General features: G+C 39.9%; 1 protein-coding gene across 1 annotated transcript in view; it reads left to right on the top strand.

Moving 5' to 3' along the window:
• The first annotated feature begins 2,903 nt into the window (after positions 1-2,903).
• SH3RF3 (SH3 domain containing ring finger 3) overlaps positions 2,904-24,067 on the top strand; it is a 215,848-nt gene continuing 194,684 nt past the window's right edge. Inside the window, 2 exon segments of the mRNA XM_026666749.2 lie at positions 2,904-5,393; positions 5,396-5,457. Of these exon segments, the coding sequence (XP_026522534.2) occupies positions 4,772-5,393; positions 5,396-5,457 (684 nt within the window). The 5' untranslated portion in view covers positions 2,904-4,771.

A 24,067-nucleotide genomic window follows, 5' to 3' on the forward strand; every position in this document is an offset into this window, starting at 1 on the left:
AAAATGACGCTATAGGGCATTGCACACCAGAACAACTAGACATAAGGACAGTTTTCTCCGAATGCCATCACTCTGCTAAACAAATACTTTTCTCAACACTGTCCAACTGTTTACAAAGTCTGCACTACTATTACTGTTAATCTTCTCATCACTCCTTATTACCCATCCCCTCCCACTTGTGACTATATGACTGTAACTTTGTCGCTTGTATCCTTATGATTTATATTGACTGTTTCCTAGTATGATTTGATTGCTGATTTATACTTACTGTTTCCTAGTATGATTTGATTGCTTATTATGGCTATTATTAAGTGTTGTACCTTATGATTCTTGACTCTTGACGAATGTATCTTTTCGTTTATGTCTACTGAGAGTATTTGCACCAAGACAAATTCCTTGCGTGTCCAACCATACTTGGCCAATAAAGAAGTCTATGCTATTCTATTCTACCTGCCAAGTATCTGAATTTTTATCATGTGACCATGGGAATACTGCAATGGTTTTAAGTGTGAAAACAGGTCATAAGTCACTTTTTTCAGTGTCATTGTAACGTTGAATGGTCAATAAATGAATGGTTGTACATCGAGGACTACCTGTATTAAAATTAATTAATACATATCAGTCCCTCCTATTAATCATGTCACCATTGAAAATTCTGAATTCAGTTGTTCTTCAGTAATGTCACAGCACCAAAAAGGGGGGTTAGTATTTCCAAATCATTAGGAGCAAATGGGCTCTACAACTTCATTTCATTCTAGAAACAGCTCCAAATGGCAAAACCCCTTACCGCTCCATGCAACCATTTCATCCTAGATTATCTCAATTTTTAAATAATTTCGTGGTTGACCCAACAATGGCTAATCAAATCAATAAAGTGTGTTCACTTTCCTTTCTCGTCCCCCTTTTAAAGCATCTATAAGTTGCAAAGTAAGAACTTTGCTATTAAGTTTTACAAAGGTGGGCTATAAATTCTTTATTACAAAACATCCAAGGGCATACATAGAAAAAAATAAAATGAAATACTGTTCATTCTTGTTTTAATTATTGTAGCATCCGAGGATTGGATGGTTTAGCATCAAAAGAGATACTGTAATGTGGGAAGGATGTGGGAAAGCATCACGTGTGGATATATTTAGGGATGCAAAGGAAAGGCATGGCGACTAGCAAAGAGAGAACAAACCCTAAAAGGAAAATGCAGGAACTGCTTTCCTTGTACGTTTTTATTTCCTGCGTAAGCAGGAAGGGCAAGTAACATGGCAAGGTCTGATAGGCCTTGCAGAAGCTCAGCGCTGTTGTCAACCCATTCAGTCTGGACTGGAATTACAGTCTGGAATTACAGAGACAGCTGAGAGCAGCCTAGGCAGCAATAAAGAGTTTCTGTTTGTCTGCAAATTGTGTATGATGGTGCCCCAGGGCATTACAGCAAGCTCACAGGGGCACAATGGGAAATTTTAAATTCTCATGGGAAGCTCAACAATGCAACAAATTCTCATGGGAAGCTCAACATCTTCAGAGGCTGCATGAACTACTAGCTCAAGGTGATTGACAATTTGGATGCTGTGAACAAATTTCTGAGACACTAAGGGTGCCACGATTTGAAAAAGTTTCAGAACTTCTACCCTTAAATAGTACAGTGGCTTATAACTTCTCTGTATCAGTGTCATGACAGGAGATATGACAGCAATCCGATTTGTCTCTAGCAGGTGTAACACCAAAGTAAAACTGCAGAATTATTCCTTAGGAGTACAATTCAGTAATCTTGTCACTTGAACAAAGCTTTTCAAGTTTGTGTCTTTGGAGGAAATGAAGTACAAATATAAATTAAATAAATAAATCCAAAAATAGAAAAATGCTACAACATTTTTACTGCATTTCTTTCTCTTTTCCAGAGAGGAGTAAAAATGTTTTTAGTCCTGAGACTAAAAGCTCTACTAGAATAGCAACCAAGTCCTTGATGCTTATTTCATATTCCCTCGTTACATTGGTATTATTTAGAGTATATTCCATTAGCTAGTTTGTTCTGTTTTTGCAAGGACACTGCTGAATATTGCCCAGAAACAAAAGATCTTCTGATATTTTTTTTAAAGGACCAGCCTAACACACATGGTCCTTCCATGTACTGAAAGATATTATTTTTAAAACATTTGCGAAGTAGATGTTTTTATTCCTTCAGCTCCATAACTATTTTTTAATCACAGAGGCAACAATGTCTTCATGCAATTACAACAGCATTGTAGGTCAAGGATTGGCCTTACCTATATTAGATATATGACAAGCAGACAATAGGACTCTGGGCACCATAATTACATAGAGAGATCGTGAATGGATAATTGATTAAAAGTGTAGCTCATTGGAAGACTAGAAATGTGTCTGAAACCACAAAACCATTTCAAGCAGAGGATGGAATGGCAGAAAGAAGTGATTTTCACTAAAACAAGATATGGTTTTGAAATATATCCCTAATATTGTTTCTAAAGATTTTTCGCCACTATGTATTCTAAATGGTCTGTGATTAATACATATATGCCTACATTTCTCTCTTGTAACATCTTCATATTTTTTCAACAATGTTAGCAGAATAAAAATGGCATTGGGTCAGACCAGTTTTCTTCAATCCTCCTCCTACAATACAATCTGCAAAGTGCGACACAGGCCCATAAATATTTGAGCCAGGGTCATGTTAGCAGACTCAAAGTAAATGAGAATATTTTAATGTACTGACATGTCATTTCCAATTTTTCTTGTCAAATGTGTTAAATTAAATTACATTTAAAAGTGAACTAAATAGCAACATTTAAAATCAATATAAATTATTTCGTTACAAAATTTATTGTTCCATTGAGTTATCCTGAAAATATTTCAGTAGAATTTAAAAAAAAAACACCTACAAAAATGTCAGATTTTTATTTATTTATTCATTTATTCATTCATCATATTTCTTTCTTTCCCATCTCTCTCAAAAATGTTTTGCCATCATTTTTATTTGGCTGGCCAGACAAATCCTCATATTTCCTTCTGCTTAACTCTAAATCTGAACAAGACTTCCAGCCCTTCAGATCAAAGTCCACTTCTATGGTTATTTAATCATTTCTTTAATTCGACAGGTCATTTGATTATTAATACGGTTCAATAGAAATTCTTCCTAACTGCAGGTCATCCACAAGGTCTGTTAATAGATTCTATCTGCTCCTCCATATGGACACCAACGCACCAACGTGTTATAATGTACTAGCTAGCTAAATAGGTATAAATCAGTATTAATTAATACCACTGTATTTTTTTCCCCCAGTATCAGGTTGCTAAGTATGGAGGGAGGGATGCGTGGAGGTGGAACCTAACGTTTTCCTTCTCGCTGCAAAGTTTACCAAAATACCACTAGAGGGAAGCCAATTGCAAGGAATAATCTCTGACTCGTCCGGAATGGGCAAAGTTCTCCAAACTTCCCATCTCCTCCGATTGCTCCTGGGATACGTATTTCCGTTCCTCTGACGCTTGGCCGAAACGGAGCTCCAGTCTGCAAAAACATCCCTTTCCCCCCCCCCTCCCCCCAATGGATCCTATGACGAAGAGAACATTTTGCGGTGTCGTAGCACCATAAGACAGCACGAAGTTGGCGTCTTATTGCGAATAATACCCACGTAACTTTCTTTCGCCTCTGGTGGGATCTGATTTCCAGAGTCCAAAAGGAGGGGGGGGGGGGAGAAAGTGATTGACCTATTTTGAAGAGAATAATAAGAATAATAACGGATCTTGCGCCTCCTTAGGTGGAAGGCGTTTGAATCCCTCCGTGGACCAAACGAAGGACTCCTAGTTGCATCGTGCCATTCAGCCCCCACTTCCATTAGCAGCGAGCAGCATCCCTGGAGGAGAAGAACAGGACCGACCCCGAAGGAGTCGAGGGCGGGGACTGAGAGCTTGTCCTGGTGCTTAGGGAGCCCGGGAAGGACAGAAAGAAGCCAAACCTGCCAGCAACAGAACTTGCCAGGGATTTAGGATCCGTCTGAGCTCATCAGGATCCGCGCAACCAACGAGGTTCAGAGCAACTGATCGGTCACGACACTCCCAAGCCCACCCTCACCCCTCTCCGTATCTTCGGCGCCCTCGTCGGGAGGAATATTTGGGAGATGGAAGCTGCTCCAGCCCTGGCTGTACACAACCGAGAGCGGCTCTGAGAGAGCGAGGGAGCCGAGCCTCAGTAGGACCGGCTGGGGAAGGTAGCCCGCCGAGCCCCCGAAGAAGGGAACCGCCGCTCCCTCTCCAGCGCTCGCCACCCGGCCTTTGGCTCTGGCGCTGCCCTTCGCTTCCGAGACGGAGGCGCCAAGGAAGCGCGGCGCTTTGAAGAGCCCCGCTGTGCCCCGCCGCGCTCGCTGACAGCCAGGCGAGCCCGAAGCGAAGAGAGCAGGTGCCGCTGACCTTCTCGGAGCGGGCGGGCGGGCGGGCAGCGTCCCCCTCGCTCTGCCCGGGCTTCCCGTTGGCCGGCGGAGGCTGCCGTGAGGCGAAGGGGCGGCTCACAGCTCTCCCTCTGGGGCACGGCGGACGGCTACGAGGGGAGCGCGCGGAGCGGCTGGCAGCCCCGCCCACCCCAGGGAGCCATTGCCCGCCCGCCGGTGAGGAAAGCGGGCAGGGGAAGAGAGAGTCGCGCTCCCAATCCCCGCCCTCCGCTCGGCGGCTGGCGCTGACAGGCCCTGGGCGGGCTGGGCTCGGCGGCCCCTGCTCCGGCTGCCATGTGCTGGGGCTGCCGCCTCTCCCGCGGCCTCCCTCGCTGGTCTAAATGCTCCTAGGGGCGTCCTGGCTGTGCTCCTCCAAGGCTGCCGCCGCAGAGAAGCGAGCAGCGGAGGAAAGGCGGAGGCGGCGGGCGGCTTCGGCGGCAGGCGGCGGCGGCAGCGGGGGCAACGGCGAGGGACCGCCGGCCGCCGCCGGAGGGGCCATGGACGAGTCGTCGTTGCTGGACTTGTTGGAGTGCTCCGTGTGCCTGGAGCGCCTGGACACGACGGCCAAGGTGCTCCCGTGCCAGCACACCTTCTGCCGCCGCTGCCTGGAGAGCATTGTCAGCTCCCGCCACGAGCTGCGCTGCCCTGAGTGCCGCATCCTAGTGGGCTGCGGCGTCGACGAGCTGCCCGCCAACATCCTGCTCGTCCGCCTGCTGGACGGCATTCGGCAGAGACCCCGCGCGGGCGCTGGAAGCGGTTGTTGCGGGGGCGGCAACTGCGGCCCCGGCAGCCCCAAGTCCCCGAGCAACGCTGGCCTTTCGGGCGGCGACAGCGGGGACAACCCTACCGCCGCTGGAGCAGGAGCAGGAGGAGGAGGAAACAGCGCGGTCCCCCCTGTTAACCCTGGTTGTCAACCCGCCGCGGTGGCCACCACGTCCAGCGGCTCCCCGAGTGTGGCCGCTGCAGCGCGCCAGCCGCCGCCAGTCTGCGGGAACTCGCCGCTGCCAGCCGGAGCGCCTTGCTTAAGGTAAGTTGGAAGCCAAGCCACCCTCTCTCTCTCTCTCTCTCTCTCTCTCTCCCTCCCTCCCTCCCTTCCTTCCTTCCTCCTTTCTTTCCGTGACCGCCTCTTTTCCGACGTTGTTTGTGTCAACCTTTTCAACTCTGCACCATAGAAACACCTTTCGGCACTTCGCATCCAGGAGAATGTGTTACTGGGTTGGCTCCAGCAACTTCGCTGACTCTCTGAGTTAAAACTTTGATGATCAGATGTAGCAGGGTATGTGGCAATCCTAAGGGTAGCAGATGTCCTGCAAAGACAGCTGTCCATTAAAAGCATGTTGTGAGAACAGTGTTTTTATTTACTTTTAGAAATTCCTCACCAGGAGGCAAAAGTGGAGCCAGATGCAACTAGGAGGTTGGAAATCCTCTTTCTTTCCATGGCTTTCTCTCCCATTTGAGAGCTTCCACTCAGTTCTGTTGAATGACCTATAATTTTCCTTGAAAACAGCTCTAGTAGGTTCAAATTATGATTATTCAGAATAGCAGGACTAATAAGAGGTACATCTGCCAAAAATCCTTTTCTCTGAATTGAAGCATAGAGGATTCAGTTTAGCCACAATGGCAATATAGTGATGGTTCTTTTATTTGTCTCAAACAGTATTTAGCCATGGATACTTCTCTGTGTGACATGTAAGCCTCTTTCTGCTTGTCTAAATGCATATTGACCCTCAACTATTGGTGATGTAGTAGAATGTATATTAATTGTATACTTAGTTTAGTTCTTATTGTTTCTGACTGCCCTTTCTCCTACTCATGCTTTATCTAAGGAGAATTCTGTTCTATGCAATTGTCCTTAGAAAATCTCCTTTCTTGTTACGCTGTTTGAAGCTATTCTTCATGTTTCTGTTATAGTACCATGGATGAACAGATCCTGAAGTAGTAGTACCTTTTTAAAGGATTTTCCATAAGGACACATATCATTTCTTGTTTCTAACACGAGCGCTTCAAAGAGCAAGCTTTGTTTAAAAATCATTAGTAAGGGTTTGGTCTGGGCAACATTTCTGTCTTTGAAGGAGTAGTGACTGAATTCATTTCTTTTATATAAAAAATCATAATGCTTTAAATAATAGTGTGTTGAATAATATACAGTACTGGACTTTGTGGTTGAATAGCCACATGATACAGAAGCTGTAGTAAAATATATGCTACATAAATACAAGTTCCTGATACCTCTAATCCCAGTTGTAAGAAATAGCAAGTGATTGCAAAAACATTTCTCTTCTTCAGACTCCAGAGAGCATCTACCAGTCAGAATAGATAATATTGTGCTGAATATAAAAAAAACACTCCAGTGAAAAGTAGCTTGCACATGTTCTCGTGAAGCAACAGCATTATTTAATCATCACATTCTAAAGCTAGTTTTTCCATGTGCCAGGTGGACTACCTTCACATCTCATTATGTGAGGCTCTGGAACATGACCACAATCAAGAGATATTGCTAGACCTATAGCAGAAATTAGCATTGTGAGTGGTTTCTTGTACATACTGGTGACAAGAGTTGGTAAAAGCCTCTTTTTGTTTGCAGTGACAGACTCAAAATTTAAAATAAATTTAAAATAACTTAAAATAACTTATTCACTGTCACAAATGTATGGTTGCATGTTTGCTCCCTTATTCTGGGCAATAAGTTCATGAATGAGTTCATGAATGTAAATGTTTCATTGAAATTATTTGTTTAGCCTTTTAAGTGATTCACAGAATTACTTTCTAAATCAACACAGCATTTTCAATCCTTAAAAGATTCCTCACAGCAAAAGAACTTTGAAGTACTGCTAAATATATAACTATACAAGGAGATAAAATTATTAGAATTGTTACTAATAGTTATTTCACACATTATTCTCAATACTTGAGCACCTTGTATGTATTAAGCAATATAGAATATAAAGTAGGTGATTTCAAAGAACAGACATTTTACCAAATTATAATATTTATTTGGTGGGATATATCCCCAAATAACTTCTTACTCTATAATTTTCTGGAAATAAATCCTAATTGGTCATTGAAAAGTAGGATTCATCCTAACCTTCACATACTTCCAAACGAAGAATTATGAATGGTAGAAGTAGCATGCTTATGGTTACTAAGTGCAAGATTATTATCATGCTGAATGGCATTTTTATTAAAGAAAATTAAGAGGCAATTTTTTTATTTGATGACAGCCATCCTTTGTGCATTTGCAGGAAATTAAGTTCATACTGGTTTTGTAAAACGTAGCTGATAGCTTCTTCTTTGAATTCCTACCAACCCAAATTGTCTTTAAGAGGACGCAGAATACATTAACTTACTGCAGCATAGCCTCAGACTGTATTGGACTAAGTAATGAGGGATATTGGGATGTGGAATTCCCTACCAAGGGAAGTAGGATGTCAGCCATTAGAAGATTTTTTTTTGTCTCAGATCCAATATGCATTTTTGTGGATGCTTAAATTAGCAATAAATCTCAGAATGGCAAATTATACCAGATGATCTGATGTCATTGTGCCTATAGCTCTGTATATCTATTAAGAAATATGCAGTTCTCTCAAAGCAAACTTACTGAATTAAGTAATTAAAATTTCCCTAGGGGAAATTTATCAGTCATCCATGTTACGACCATAAAGTTCAGGTAGGCTAACTAGCTTAGCCACTGTAAGTTACTGTAGGTTACTGCACTTAAAAATGTCTGTCTAGTGCAGGGGTGTCCAACCTTGGCAACTTTAAGACTTGTGGACAAAGCTGGCTGAGGAATTCTGGGAGTTGAAGTCCACAAGTCTTAAAGTTGCCAAGGTTGGACACCCCTGGTCTAGTGTATTATAGCTGCCAGTGACCAAAAATGTTTTGTTACTATTCTTGTTGTTTTTATTGACATTGTTAAGAAAATCCTGTTTCTCACTTCTGAAATATATTGATAAATATATCTGCCTGAACCTTCACTTTCCTTTACTTGGTTGTTTAGGTTGCCATTGCTGATATTTTGTATTTAAGTAAAATCCCAAATCCTATTATGTTTTATAACTAAATACTTTGCATCTACAAATGAGATGAATTCCTCAGCCTATGGTAGAAAGTACTTACTTTTACCTGACTACTTATTCAATAGTCAACATTTTTTAAAGCCTTATGAAGTCCAATACATTTAGCATTCATTTGACATCATATGTTAAAGGGAACAGATTTTTATTTATATTTTAATGCTTCATTTTGATAAGGGAATCATTGGAAAAACAGGATGTATTTAGAAATATATGCAGTATGCATTAAGCTTGTGTTATTCAGGAATATTGTTCTGTGTAGTTGTCATTTTTGTTTGTTTAATAAGACTCTGACTTCTGTTTAGATGAATAAGCACATATTGGGGGGGGGGTTCTAGTGGAGAAGGGGAAATAAATTGAATGGAAGGAAAATTATAGTAATACTATGATATGGGATGTAAAATATTTCCACACTCAAACATATTTGCTGTGATTAAAATATGGGAAAAAAATTAAAACTATTTTATTTTTCTCTCCACTGTGAGGCTAAGCTTGTACAAATATTGACCCATTCAACTGAATACAATTCGCAGATACATATTGAGATCAGCCATCAGCTTCATAAACTTTATTTTTTTGTTTCACAAAAGCAGGAAGGCTATTCAACAGCCCTAGTTTGTGATGAATAAAACTTGAGTTATAAAGGCAGCTATTAAAAGGATATGACAACTCTTCATTATTTGGGGGCTACCAGATCCAGGCAAGACATAAACTGCACAATTGCTAAAATGACAGAAAAGAGTTTTCTGTATTTTTTTGGCACTATCTAGTGATCACCTGGATTTATGTAGTCTAAAACTAGCAGCCCCCAACTATTCATTCCAACATGCTTATATCTAGGGGGGAAAAGCTAAATGCATGTTCTTAAAGATTTTTAATATTTAAAGATACTAGTCTTCTGTGATTGTGAGAGATACTGAAATAGTGTCCAAAAAATAATAGCATATTTGCAATCCACAGGATATCCTTTTAATTTTTAAACTTTTATCTAAAATGCAAACTTAATTCCAAAATTTCAAACTTCCCACCTGGCTGTATTAGACAAATATAACTCACAAATAGCTCAGGTCTACAAATTAAATGAATGAAAGAGGTTCAATTAAATCTTGTGATGCTTATTCCCAGAGCTTGCAGGTAGAATACATTAAGTCTATATGGGGATTAAATCTTTTGTTTCAGAAAATAATAATATAGGGTTTTTACAATAATGTCTTGTTCCCATATGGGTTAGAAATCAATTTTATTTTTGTTTAAATGGATCTATGACAGATAAAACTTAATGATTAAATAAGATTCCTTTTAAAGATAGTTCACTATCTTTAAAGGTAACAGATAATGATTAAAAAGAATATCCCAGCATGTAAATGTTGATGTTTCTTTGTAGAGGATTCAGTGTCCAGGGTTCAATAGTTATGAAAAAGTTTACACTAAGATATTTACCCCTTAAATTATGATTTAGTTCTATCATTTTTGACTCTTTTTTAATAATAAGTTCATTAAGCTACAATAATTTAATTTAATTACATTTATAATGATAAATGCTAATACAAACTAAAAAAGAATTAAAACATGAAAAATAGAAAGTGTAGAAACAAAAAGAATAATAGATAAATTTAAAAAAAATGACTTCCCCCTTCAAATATAATAAATTTTAGTAACATTACTACAACATTTCCTCATGGGAAGGATTTTTATAACTAATTTCAAAATCTTATTTCAAATCCATCTGGTCCCTTAATCCTTCTATAACTTTCCAAAATCAACACTCTAATCATCCTTTTGTTGTTTATATTTAAAAAAAGAATTTTTATAAGTCCCTAAATACATACTTAAAACTTCTTTCACGAAGGATTGAAGGAACCTCATTCAGTGAATGCCACAAAAATTGCCACCATGGGGGTTCTTAATATTTGAAAAGCAATTAAAAAGTAATTATAGAAATGATTAAGAAATGAGGTTCAGTCAAACTTTGTTTCCATATAGACTACGTGAGTTTAGTTGGAATCCCTCAACTCCCAACTGCTCAATTTGCAAGTCCACTGCAAATACTTTGATTCCTACAGTCTACTATCAAGAAGCAGCCGTCTGAAGATCCCCTTTGGGTGATCTCACAAACTCTCCTTTCTCCTGAGAGATTCCGCTTACTTAGATCCAACAGCTGGTTACCAATCTCCAATTGCCTTCTTTTGGTTTTCCAGGGCATGAAATAATGTCTCTTGTTCCAATCCTATAAATAAATAATACTGCCTTCCTCTAAAAAGTATTACTGGCCTAGAAACCAAAAGTAATTCCTCTAATACAGGGGTGTCAAACTCATGTCATCATGGCGGCATCACATGACGAATCGTGACTTTTCCCTCCTTCGCTAAACTGGGTATGGGCATGGCCAGTGCATGATGCATCTGGCCTGCAGCTGTGAGTTAACAGCCCTGCTCTAATACCTCCAACTCCTATAGAACTTTAGAAGCACAGTACATTCTGGATCATATTGACCAAACGTAAGATACTTGAATAAACTACCAAGAAGCATTCCAGAATCAATAAATTCATTTGTTATTATTTTACTATACTCTCATCTATATTTGAAAGAAAATATCACTTCCGCATATTTTGCAAAGGTGGTTTGATGAAGAGATATATTGAATATAAGTTAGAACTATTCTACATTCCTGACTGTATTGTATCTAGCTCATTGTTTCTCAATTGCAGAAACTTTAAGATGTGTGGACTCCGTACTCCCAGAATTCCCTAGACAACATGGAGTTGGTCCACACATCTTAAAATTGCTGAGATTAAGAAATACTGAGCTATCTGGAGTCAGCTCTGCCATCATTGGCCCTAATGTGATATCATACTAGGTCTCAACAATGCATGTTAATCTAGGATCAAATGTGACATGAAAAATTATCTATTTTTAATTCTGCAAAATTGGCTGACATTTGCTTGCCAAAGATATATTTCATTTCATTGAGGTCCATTCATTTCAGTTTTATTGCATTGCTGGTTAGATAGAGCTCATTAATGATAAATATATAAACATTATGGAATAAACATTGTATTCTATTTGCTGTTTATAGCTAAGAAAAGAATGCTAAGTATGAATATCAAGATGGAGATGAAGTGGCATAACAAACCATTTAAAGTAGTTTTCTGGATTAGTACTATAACCAAATGAAATCATGCTATGAATGATTTAGTAATTTATTATTGTATCCGAGGAATGCAATTTTGTACAAACCTATTGTGTTGTGGATTTCCCATAAGATTTACAAGAGATTATTTACATTTATCTTCCTATTATGACTACTTTTGCCAGATTCAGGTTCTTATCATTTAATTGGGAAGAATAAGGAAAAAGGGTCTGCCAAGTCAAGATAACATATGTCCTCTACGCTACATTTTGAGAAGCCAAATATTTGTTTTATTCAGAGCCATTGTGAGCATAGTTTTTCTCTTTTCTGGTTTAAGAAGAATGAATTTATTTAAAAGGTGAAAGCCTGTAAACAATATTTATCAACATTTCCCCAGAACTCAAAAGCTGTTTGTAACCAGCTCACCATGGACTCATCATCACATTTCCTAATTGTGGCATAAACATATCTTCATTACTATTTTTTATTTCATGACCTCATGACTTATCTTAACCTCAGACCACAGTTCGGGCAGCTTAGTTGTCTCAGTTGTTCCATTTTTAAAGTAATACCGTGTTTCTCCAACAATACGGCCTCCACCAATAGGAAGCCCCACCATGTTTTATTGGCATAAAATCAAATTAAGCCCCTCCCCCAAATTAAGCCCCATATTAAACATGCGAAATGGGGGAGAGCGGGGGGCTTGTCGTTAGTAAGTACTTTTGTTGCATGCCCGGATATGGTGCTGCCTTCGTTGGTGGGGCACTTCATATCGGAGACCTTCCACCGTTGCTTCTCCCTTCTCCCTTGCTGCCCCTTCTCCCTTGCTGCCGCGGCGTTTGGCGCAGCCACATGCGGCCAGTCAGGGCTCCTCCCTGCAACCGGAGCCCTGAGGAGACACTTGGCTTCAGGCACTCCCGTCTTCCTTTGCTTTCAGAAGGTAAAGCGAATTATTTTACAAAGCCTCCCCTGCCCGAGAGGGCAACCAGCCACGGGGAGGCTAATTTCCCGAGGCCTCTTCCGTTCCTCTCCGACCTCCCTACGCTGCAGCGCTTCAGCGCCCGCTCCCTTCCAGCCCAGCGAGCTCTTCCACCTCAAAGAAAGGCCAGGCGGGCGGCTGCAGGGCAGCAGCAGCGGGTCTGAGCCGCCGCAGCGAAACAGCCACCACCCGTAGCCCGACGTGGGAGAACGAGCGCGAGGTTAGCGCCCACCAGCCCGGGCGAGATTTGGGAACGAGGGGCAGGAGGCATGCACACACACCGCGGCTCACTTTCCCAGCTTTGCCCAGCCCTTACGGCTCTGGCGTGGCCCTGGCAGGATGAGCGGAGGGTCCGGCGGGGAGGCGCTCGCTGCCCGCCAGGGCCGCGCCAGAGCCGTAAGGGCTGGGCAAAGCTAGGAAAGTGAGCCGCGGTGTGTGCATGCCTCCTCCTGCCCCTCGTTCCCAAATCTCGCCCGGGCTGGCGGGCGCTAACCTCGCTCATTCTCCCGCGCGGGCTGACACAGGTGGTGGCTGTTTCGCTGCGAGCGGCTCAGACCCGCTGCCCGCCTGGCCTTTCTTTGAGGTGGAAGAGCTCGCTGGGCTGAAGGGAGCGGCGCGCGTCAGAGGCGCGCAGCGCAGGGAGGTCGGGAGGAACGGAAGAGGCCCCGGGAGATTAGCCTCCCCGTGGTTGGGCTGCCCTCTCGGGCAGGGAGGCTTTGTAAAATAATTCGCGCTTTACCTTCAAAGCAAAGGGAAGACGGGAGCGCCTGAAGCCAAGTGTCTCCCTCAGGGCCCGGTTGCAGGGAGGAGCCCTGACTGGCTACACGTGGCTGCGCCAACGCCGCGGCAGCAAGGGAGAAGGGAAAGCAACGGTGGCCCGAATCCGAAGGTCTCCCGAATATCCAAGCTGTCGCCGCCCGCCCACCCACCCAAGGATGCAAGGGGGGAGAATTAGTCACCCCCGAAAAGACGCCCTAGCCGTTTTTTCGGGGTCAAAAAAAATAGGCCCGGCCTTATTATGTGAGAAACACGGTATTTTCTGATTTCTAACATAATTTTTGCTTTACGAGTAATGCAGGTGCTAACACAGGCAAGGATAAGATCTGTCTTCTTCCTTTTATGCTGTTATGGGCACACCATCTCTCAGAAACACAAAATCTAATGCTTTCATTAAAATGACTAAAGCATCAACTTCTGGACAGTTGCTTTCTTTTACATTGCTCTGATCCTGTTAACAACATTATATGTCTAGGTAGTGAGTAATTTATACCCAAACTCTCCAGTTTTCCTCAACAGCTTGGTTATAACATTATTTTAACAATACGCCTCATAAAATGATGAAATAACTTAGGAGGCCCCAGATTATTTTGAATGAGGCCACCAGAAGGCTACCCATGACACAATGATTGCAAGGTGTTACCCTACTTGTACTACTCCAAGGTAGGCGCTTATGATGGCTATAACTCATGTTCTTTTGGATTCAATCCTTATTATCTTCCAGCAATGCTCTAGGCATCTTCACTTGTCCCATTTCTCTCAACTTCTCTGTAAATCACAAGGAATTTCAAAATCCACTAAAGAAGAGAGGTTGTATGGGCCTGATCTGATCCAAATTCCCCTTTGTATTCTCATTCCAGGAAATAACTTGGGCATCGATCAGGCCATGCAGCAGACCCCTAGCACAGCTGTAAAATTGGTTGAAGACTCCTTTTTGTCTTATTCTAAACCCTTCACAGATTAATTATATTGAGTATTTTTTTTAGCAATGAAGGTTAAATTGGCACTGCTACTTTCAGAACAATTTGAATATTCTTTTGCAATTCATTAATCAGAACTACTGGAAGTTGGGAGAGAAAGCTGTAAAGCTATTGCATCACTGATTGAAAGAACAAAAAATAACACATATCTGGAAACCATGATAATGATGGTTAGTTAAATAGAGATAATCTATTTGATTCCATTTTAAATTTTTGTTTTCAGTTACATAAATTGGAGACATCTGTAACTGTCAGTCCTTTGTGGTAAATCAGACTAGGAAACCAATGCCATTTAAGTCAATACTTCTTTTATTGTATAATAACAGAATCTTGCAAGTAGATTGCGTGTATGCATCTACTGCGCTTTATGTATGCATTTCTGCTCTCCTGCACTTTATCTGTATGTGAATGAGGCATTTACATGTTACATTTTTGCCTCAGACTCACACCCCTTTTATCAAGGCAATTTTCTTTGCATCAAGTGACCAGTAAATTATTAATTTGAGGGAAGTATTCAAATAGTAGAGATTTTTTATAGCAGGGTGTCAAACTTGCGGCATCACGTTGCCATCAACGTGGACCTGGGGTGAGTGTGATGCATGTGATGCATCTGGCCTGCAGGCCGTCAGTTTGACACTCCTGTTCTATAGTGTATCTACTCATCTGTCTTTTTATTTATCTACTTATCTATCTGTATATATCTATAATGAATGCAAGAAACTACTATTTATAATTTATATGTACTCTATAAAATACTTGGTTTTATATATATTCCTTGAAATCTATAACAGAATATTCAAAAATATGCCTGTGTATAGATAACACTTTCAGTAGATATAACCTGATGATTAAAACTTCCACTGAGTCTCTAAGGCAGGATGAATGTAATTAAAATGAATATTATATTGAGACTAATGTATATTTTAAGAGGGATTCTAACATTAATCCCTAATAGATACTTTACAAAGGTAGATAAACTTATGAAACAATTTATGGTGAGCCCAAATTCCTGAAGTATTGAAATTGCCTTATGCTAAAGAGAACTGTAATCTGCCAAGTTTTCAACTTGGGCTTTTAATTTAATATTTTTTTTTTGGCATGTGAACTATCCTGATTATTATCTGATTATTTTGGGCCTATTTGAAGAGTAAACCTGTATGTTTTAGAAAGCAAGAATAGTAAATAATGATTTTCCTTTCAGGCCTTGAAAGCTGCTAGACAATATTTGCTCATTAATAGGTAAGAGATTAGGATTTAATCCAGAAACCACAAGAAATTGACATTACAGTAATTTTAAAGCCTTAAAACCTCTGCTGCTCATGTGTGAAAATACCATGAACCATCTTAAACAACGTGTTTGGAATATTGATATCCAACCAATGTGTCATGCCCTTGTCAGAGTCTGAATCCGAGGAGGAAGACAAACAGCTGACAGGGAGTGGGAGTGTGGCTCCATTGGCTGGGGAGGAAACTGGGGAAGGGCAAAGTCCGGCTGGGCAGAGCGGGGAGAGGTAGAACAAGGGAGAGGGAGGGGAGAGGGAGTTCAGAGGAAGACCCAGGCCCACCCCCTGTTCATCCTAGGGCACGCAGGGAGGAATGGAGAAGAGAGCAACATGGGTTGCGTAGCTTACGGGGAGGAAAGGGCCCTGATTCCCTTCATTAGCCACAGCTGGGAAGAGAGTTTAAAAGAGATGCATGTTGAGTGTGGCAGCTGCTGGGAGCAAACATGAGTTTGTCTTGTGTTGACTTTGGTTATCTGTGTTCCTGGTGTTCTCCCAACTGTGTTGAGTTATTGTTGTGCCCTCACGTCTGGAATTCTTGTTCCTGCCTTGCTAGACTAATTACCTCATTTCGCCTTGATTGGACTTATAGTTACAGTTTTTGTTGACCATGTTTTGGACTTGATTCGCTGCAGCCAAAGGCTGTTCCTGGGAGAGTTTTTCTCCAGCCAGAAGGTAACCAGGACACTGGGGGCAAGTGGGAGTAATAAAGGAACTCTTACTGATTATCTGACTGTGTTGCCTTTGTGCCATGCCCCGGGTCATCACACAATGAAAATATCCAGTCCATGGGTTTTTGTTTTTTGTTTTCCCCCAGCCATGTTGGATATACTACTCTCTGCAGACCTATGAGGGCATTATAAAAACATTCCTCTAAATCAGCTCATATACCTATATGGTAATGGCTTTGTGGAGTCTCTGAGCCATCTGTTCCATTATTGTTGTTTTTGTAGGGAATCTTAGATGAAATTCATCTATCCCATTCTAAAGAAATACCCTGGGAATACCAAATACCCTGGTACAAGGCTTTTTTGTTGCATTTTCTGTCTGACTGGGATTTTGATGTGCCCAGTTCTGTTCTATATGTTTTATTCATCCTTCTTACAACTCATAACTAATGCTGATCTTCATTTTCCACACTGTTATTTATATTATTACATTTTGATTACATTTTGATTTACTTTTTATTCATATCCACAGATTTAGGTCTATGTGTATCTACATAAATCTGATATACATATTTGATGTATATTGTTTTTTCTAGTTCAAAAGTCAAATAAAAGAAGAGAAAGATGGAAAGTAAAACAAGATGTATAAATACTGAAATGTCAAAATAGTAACAAAAAACCCAAAAAAAGTATACTGGAACACTTGGACCAAACAAGGAATCATCATTCGTCATTCTAGCCATTGTCTATCCACTTCCACATGTTTCCAACAAATACTATCCAGACCTTTCTTTTGTTAATTAATTTTGTTGATGTTTTAGGTAATATATATGGTATAATCAACAGAGTAAAATAATTGAAATGGAAATGAGCCAGTCACACAGCAAGAACTGATGGCAGGTGGACCAAGGCAGTCATGGAATGAATTCCGCTTAGGGGTGGGATTCAACCAGTGTTACTACCAGTTCAGTCAGAGTGTGTTTTGTGTGCACATGTATACATCGCGTGCATGTAAAACAATTGCAAAAAAACATCAGCTGTGCCGCCCGGACAGCTGACAAGCGCTGCATGTGGGTGCTCAGCATTTGAAAATCCTCTTCTTTCCTGCTTTTTCAACCTCAAGGTTACTCAGCCTTCCATCCTTCCGAGGTTGGTAAAATGAGGACTCAGATTGTTGGGGGCAATATGCTGACTCTGTAAATTGCTTTAGAGAGGTCTGTAAAGCACTGTGAAACACTACATAAGTCTAAGTGCTATTGCTATTGCTATCTGGCTTCTACAGAGGGCAGGTAAGGATAGGAACTGATGCAGACACAGAGAGAACCAAAAGATCAATTAAAGTGTTGCTTATTCTTTGGATAACTGCTGTAGTTTGAATGTACAAGCGAGTGCAAAAATAATAATTAAAAAATGGTGCCTTTAACAGCAAAAGTGAAGTCCTAAAGAAAATCTTAGCAATTCTTGCAAACTGCACTTCTTCCCCACCTCCTTTCCCCACCTGCTTATCTAAACTTAAAGTGTTAGCTTTGGAATGCTAATTGCTTTCCTTCCCTTTACTGTACTGAAAGTAAAAGCTAAAGAGACTGTACTCAAGCTTTTTCTGGCTCCAGCACCAGAATCAATTAGGATTTTGTAGAGGAGCAGGGAGATGAAAAAAATAGGAGGTAGCTGTTTATATGAACGTAGCCCCCCCAAAAAGGAAGGTCCAAGAAAGAAACTCAAAATTGCTCCACCGTGACTCTCTTTAAGGGGAAGAAAAGGGGAAATGCTGTCAGGCTTTCAAGATTATTGTGTTATTAACCTATACTAACAAAGCAGAGTTCTAGTCTTTCTTTTGGCATTTGTTTTCCTAGCTTGGGCTACTGTAAAGGACTAAGAACTTTGCATTGCAAAGGTACTCAGCCTAAGCCTGCCTTTTCCAGTACCACTTTGGTCCTGTTTCTCCTCTACTGCTAAAGGTGTTTCCCATTTCCTCTAGGCTGAGTTTCTTCCTGGCCCTCTGATCATCTTTCTCTTTCTCTGTCATCATTGCGTGATTCTTTCCTGAAAGCATATCCTGCAGAACTGAAAAAAACCTGCCTTCTTGGTTTTCTTCTTCTTTGCCATACATAGACATCTTACGTACCAAGTTCAGGTGTTCCTGGAAGAGTTTTAAGGATTTTTTTTTCTTCCTGCTTCCCTACCTTTATATTTGCACTTAGCCATTATAACTCTCTGAAAAAAAATCTTTCACATGAAGCCTTTCACACTTCTTCAAAGAAAGATCCAATCTTTAAATATGGCAATACTCCGCACAGATGACAAGTGGATCCCACGTTCCCTTGCACGAAACTATTATTTATGTATCACTTAAACTTAACTTTAGCACTGATTTGGATGTACAGTGGATGACCTGTTGGGTAAGAAAAGGGAAGTGTGTAACTCAGTGGATTCTTTCAGATCTCTTAGAAGCTTTAGATACTCTGCTTAAGGCATGTTCTTGAAAAGCTAGTTAAGCTGGGAGTAAGCAAAACAGGCTTTCAGTGGTCTCATTCAAATTTGGGCCTCTCTTATTCAGTTCATAGTATTTTCATATTGGACTCCTGCAAGGTTGTATCTGACCTTCTACTTTGTTTAGCATCTGCCTGAAATATATCTGAATATTTGAAGTCCAGTTGCATTTGTATGTTGATAACATACAGCCCTGTCTCTTCTTTTTTATCTGAAGTAGATGATGTGAAAGAAGTGCTAAATTTCTGGGGGGTTTTCCAAACATCCATATCTTTGTTTTTATTGTTTTATTGCTTTCTTACTTTTAAAGTTGTAGAATCTACAGTCTTATGGAGTCAGACAACGTATGTATGTATGTATGTATGTATGTATGTATGTATGTATGTATGAATCAGATCAATCAGTAATCATTAATCAAAATAGATTAATAGCTTTTGTAAGGAGTTTGTAAGGAGTTCAAATGCTTTTGTAAGGAGTTTCAAAATCAGGTCTGTAATTTGAAGTTGTTAATTATTCCAGTCTTTATTTTAGAAAAACAAGTGTTTTCTGTGACTTAAAATGGTTTTTACAATTCTCATTGATGCAGCAACTATTGTATTTACATAAGGAAAGAGGATGATTCCTGTTCTAATTTAATGATTCCTGCCTTAGTTAGAAATTTCAGTGCCCTTCAAAACAGTCCAAAATTTGTCTGGCGGAACATGAATTGAAAGTAGATACTGGTAATCCTTGACTTACAGCCATTTGTTTAATGACTGTTTGAAGTTACAATGGCATTTAAAAAATGACTTATGACCGTTTTTCACACAACCATTATGACCATTGCACATCCCCATGGTCACTAATCAAAATTTGGATGCTTGGCAATTGGCTCATATTTAGGACGGTTGCATTGTCCCGGAGTCATGTGATCATCTTTGCGACCTTATGACAAAATTAGAGCGTGTCAAATTTTCCAACTTTCAATTTCCAAACATTAGGGGTGCTCAAATGTTGTGACATGCCTTGGGAATTGTAAAGATATTTTGGTTGCTTTAATGTAATTTAGATGTTGCTTGGTAAGTAACTAAATAGATATCATAACTTTTTGTTTGTTTCAGCAAAGTCAATGAAGAGGCGAGATTTTACTTTACAACGTGTTACTTAACAATTGCAGTGATTCACTAACAACTCTTGCAAGAAAGGTTGTGAAATGGAGCAAAATTCACTTAACAACTGTCTCGCTTAGCAATGGAAAATTTTGGCCCAGTTGTGGTTATGCTCAAGGACCACGTCTATTATGATCGGTTGTCTCATCTGAGTTGTCTCATCTTTCTATTCCCAGTTTGTTTCCAGGCTAAATTTGTGACTGATTGTGACTAATAAAACCATTTACAGTTAGACTCACAATAGCTGAAGAGTCCAAAAGACTGTAGATTCTTCTATGAGTTGTCTGTTCTTCAAATCTTCTTCAGAAGTGCTTCTTTTTTGTATCTTTGCATGTGAAGAGTTGGTAACTGGTTGTGAATCAGTCATTTCAAAGCCTGTGTGCCACATCCCTAAATATGTGCTTACAGCATATTCATGTTGTGTTATACAGTTGTTGTTGTTTTAAATATAGTAAGTTTCATTTGCATTTTAAATTTGTTATACTTGTGCTATTTTTGTAATCTGTTTTTAAACATTTAATTGCATTTTTGCAGCTACAGTTTCTTTTAGTGATTTTGTTTTGTCTTATATATCACTTGAAATGTCTAGACTACAGAGAAATGCACATATTTAAAAGATGATAATGATAATCAAAATAAATTTTATTATGTACATTTTTATTATATGGTTTATGTATAATTTAACAGTATTGGTAAAATTAAGTGATTCCTTTGATACATGGATGACATCACAGATTAAATACAGTATGTAATATGAAATATGTATTCTGTAGGCTTATGTAGTTCAAACATAATGGATATTATATCCATTTATATTATGAGTAATTAAGGGATAAGAATTGGAGCTGTATTATAACAGAAAAATAACAGAATAACAGTTAGAATGGACCAGGGGTGGGATTCTACAGGTTCGCACCTATTCGCTAGAACCGGTTGTTAACATTCTAAGCAGTTCAGAGAACCAGTTGTTAGAAGAAATTACTGGCCTAATCCTGTAAGGAAGGCAGGAAGGAAACATTCTGGTGTTGCTTACAGAAACTGCCTCTCTATTATTATAGTCTTGGCAGGACTGGACTTCCTATCTCAGGAACTTCTCTGGAGTTTTTTTTCCTCTCCTTTGCTGGTACTTTGCTTGTGTGGAGTGACCATGCAATGTTACAATGGCACTGAAAAAAGTGACATGACCATTTTTCACACTTACGACTATTGCAGCATTCCCATAGTCACGAGAGGCCAGGCGAGGAGATGCATACCTCGATGTGAGTGATGTTGAATTGGCCACACCCAGCCAGTCACATGACCACCAAGCCATGCCCACCAACTAAGCCATGCCTACAGAACCGGTTGTTAAAAAATTCGAATCCCACCCCTGGAATGGACCTTCTAGGCCAACCCTTCTGCTCAGGCTGGAAGCCTATACCATTTCAGACAAATGATTGCCCAATCTCTTCTTAAAAATCTCCAGTGTTTAAATGTAAACCATCCTATTCAAATCTTGGGTATACCATCACAGTATGTTTCTTCTGTATTTCCCTTTTTAACTTTTCCTAGTTTTTCAGCTACCCTGAAAATTTTCTTTGAAGCTAGTTTGATCTATAATTGGTTTACATTTGAAGGTGGCTTTTTATTATTGCATTTGTTATAGTTTGATAATACACTGGAGTGGAGTAAATGAATAGGTAAGACAGTCTTTTATTGAACTTGGCAGGCTTCACACAGATAATGTAGCGATTTTGGCATTGGTGTTGTGGAAAAGAATAACACAAATGGCAAGAAGGTCAGAAAGCAGAGCTTAGTTTGGAATTAGAGCTTCCATCAAAGATAGGAGTTTTCATGCAATTCATTCTACTTTTTATATGCACAGTTTGTAACACTTCTCTTATTTATTTATTTATTTTTATTTTATTTATTTGATTTGCCAATTGTTTACAAGATAATAAGTATAAGTGTATACATAGTTGTGAATACATGAAATGGGTACATATAAGAAAAATAAAAGAATAAGAGAAACAATAGGACAGGGACGGTAGGCACGTTGGTGCGCTTATGCACGCCCCCTACAGGCCTCTTAGGAAAGGGGTGAGGTCAATAGTAGACAGTCTAAGGTTAAAGTTTTTGGGGTTTGGGGAAGAAACTACAGAGTCGGGTAGAGCAGGGGTCCCCAACCACCGGTCCGGGGACCGTACCGGTCCGTGGAACAAGTCCTACCCGGGCGCTGGTTTGCTGGGCGCTGCCATCTTTTTGATGAAAAGTGCTTCCGGTGAGCTTTTCCGGGTAGAAAGCTCACCGGGCTTTCATCAAAAGAATGGCGGCGCCAATACTGCGTACCGGGCCGCGCCATAAAAAAGGTTGGGGATACCGGGCCGTGGCATAAGAAAGGTTGGGGATCACTGGGGTAGAGTATTCCAGGCGTTGACCACTCTGTTGCTGAAGTCGTATTTCCTGCAATCAAGTTTGGTGCGGTTTACTTTGAGTTTGTATCTATTGTGTGCTCTTGTGTTGTTATGGTTGAAGCTGAAGTATTCATTGACAGGTAGGACATTCTTATTCTTGGGATTTTTTTAAAAAAGCATAGTGACAGTGGATCATAAAACTCAACTTGATCCAACTCACTTGGGGCCCACAGAGTTTCACACAGCCATGGGGCTGGTTAGTGCCTTGAAGTCTTTCTCCTGTCTTTTAATTCTGAATTTTAATTCTGAATTTTAAATATTTTATTTTATATATATATTATATATATAGTTTGTCTTGTTTATACACTGTCAAGTGTTGCTCTTTGATGGGAGTGGGCAGTTTATAAACATGATAAATAAATAAAATAATGAAGAAAGTTTCAAAGAATAAGGCTATGTAGCCATTTAATTTTTGTTAGTTCATGATAGAGTTAGAGGACTACTTAAAATCTGCTTTTGAGGGTAGATTAGCAGACACAGTCTCCAATTCTGCAAAATATATTTGGGAAAGAACTTTCCCTCCACTTTTTTATTAGCCAGCTAAATAGATTCTGTTATCAGTTTTCACAATCATTGTCTAAGAATATACTTTTAGGTACATCAAAGTTTGTTTCATTTTTTTCCTCAGGGAGCTATGTTCTTCTTTATGGAACAAAGTATGAAATTACAGGCTATATCATGCAGGGATGGTAATTATGAATACCAAAAAGTTTCTTCTTTTAATTGTTCTGTGGGGAGACATTCCTATGAAAGCTTCTGGAGAACTTGCTCAAAAGATGTTCGAGTCTGAAGACCTTCCATATTCTTGTATGTCTTCCCTTTTAGGTGAATGAATATGGATATATGCATATACATTTGGTGGAGAATCTCAACATATTCTTTGGTTTATGTGCCTACTATCAGGCTAAAATCATTTTTTCTGAGATGACTAATTCTGAATAAATGTGCTTTCGATTTGCATTTTAATGTAATAGTTCCTTAAAAAATAAACATGCAGATATAGAATGGAGATGCCTGGATTGATAAGAGTACATGTGAAGAACATCATGATATTATAGTTGAAAACAAACTAAACTTAACCTCCTTCACAAGTCAGTGTTTCATATATCTTTTGAGATTTGTGTAATCCTTGAAGGAGGATTTTTTTCCAATATGGAGAATGCAGGAAGCCTCTGGGCAGAAAAACGGGATGAAAATTGATTAGATGGCAGCAACATATCAGTAATAACGTTTCTTCCATATCTAGTTGTTTGATTTTCAGATGCCAAAGCATTTTTGTTTGTTAGAATAGTAACTACTGTAATGTTCTTTTCCCATGGCCATCATAGGGCTGTATACAATAGAAGGAGATTTGCAAGACAAAAACCTGGTTATCTAGGTTTTTGCAAATTATTTGATCAGAATTGCAGGCCTATTTAAGAAAGTTCCAGCTGAAAGTTTATCTGCTAGAGAAAATGTCCAGAACTCAGAAATATCATAGATGCTGATTCATATACATCTATGGATTGGTTTTTTGCATGACATAAAAGAATTATACTGTAGAGTTACTTATGATTACAGTCTTTGGGCTGTATTTTTCAGGAACTAAAATAAAAGAATCTGCAACTTTGAAAAAGGATTCTATAAATCCTTATTTGACCTTTCCCTCAAAGAAGGGA

The sequence above is a fragment of the Notechis scutatus genome, chromosome 5 (assembly GCF_049901735.1).
Source record: "Notechis scutatus isolate UNSWTSFEM ecotype Mainland chromosome 5, rNotScu1.2, whole genome shotgun sequence".
Lineage (NCBI taxonomy): Eukaryota > Metazoa > Chordata > Lepidosauria > Squamata > Elapidae > Notechis > Notechis scutatus.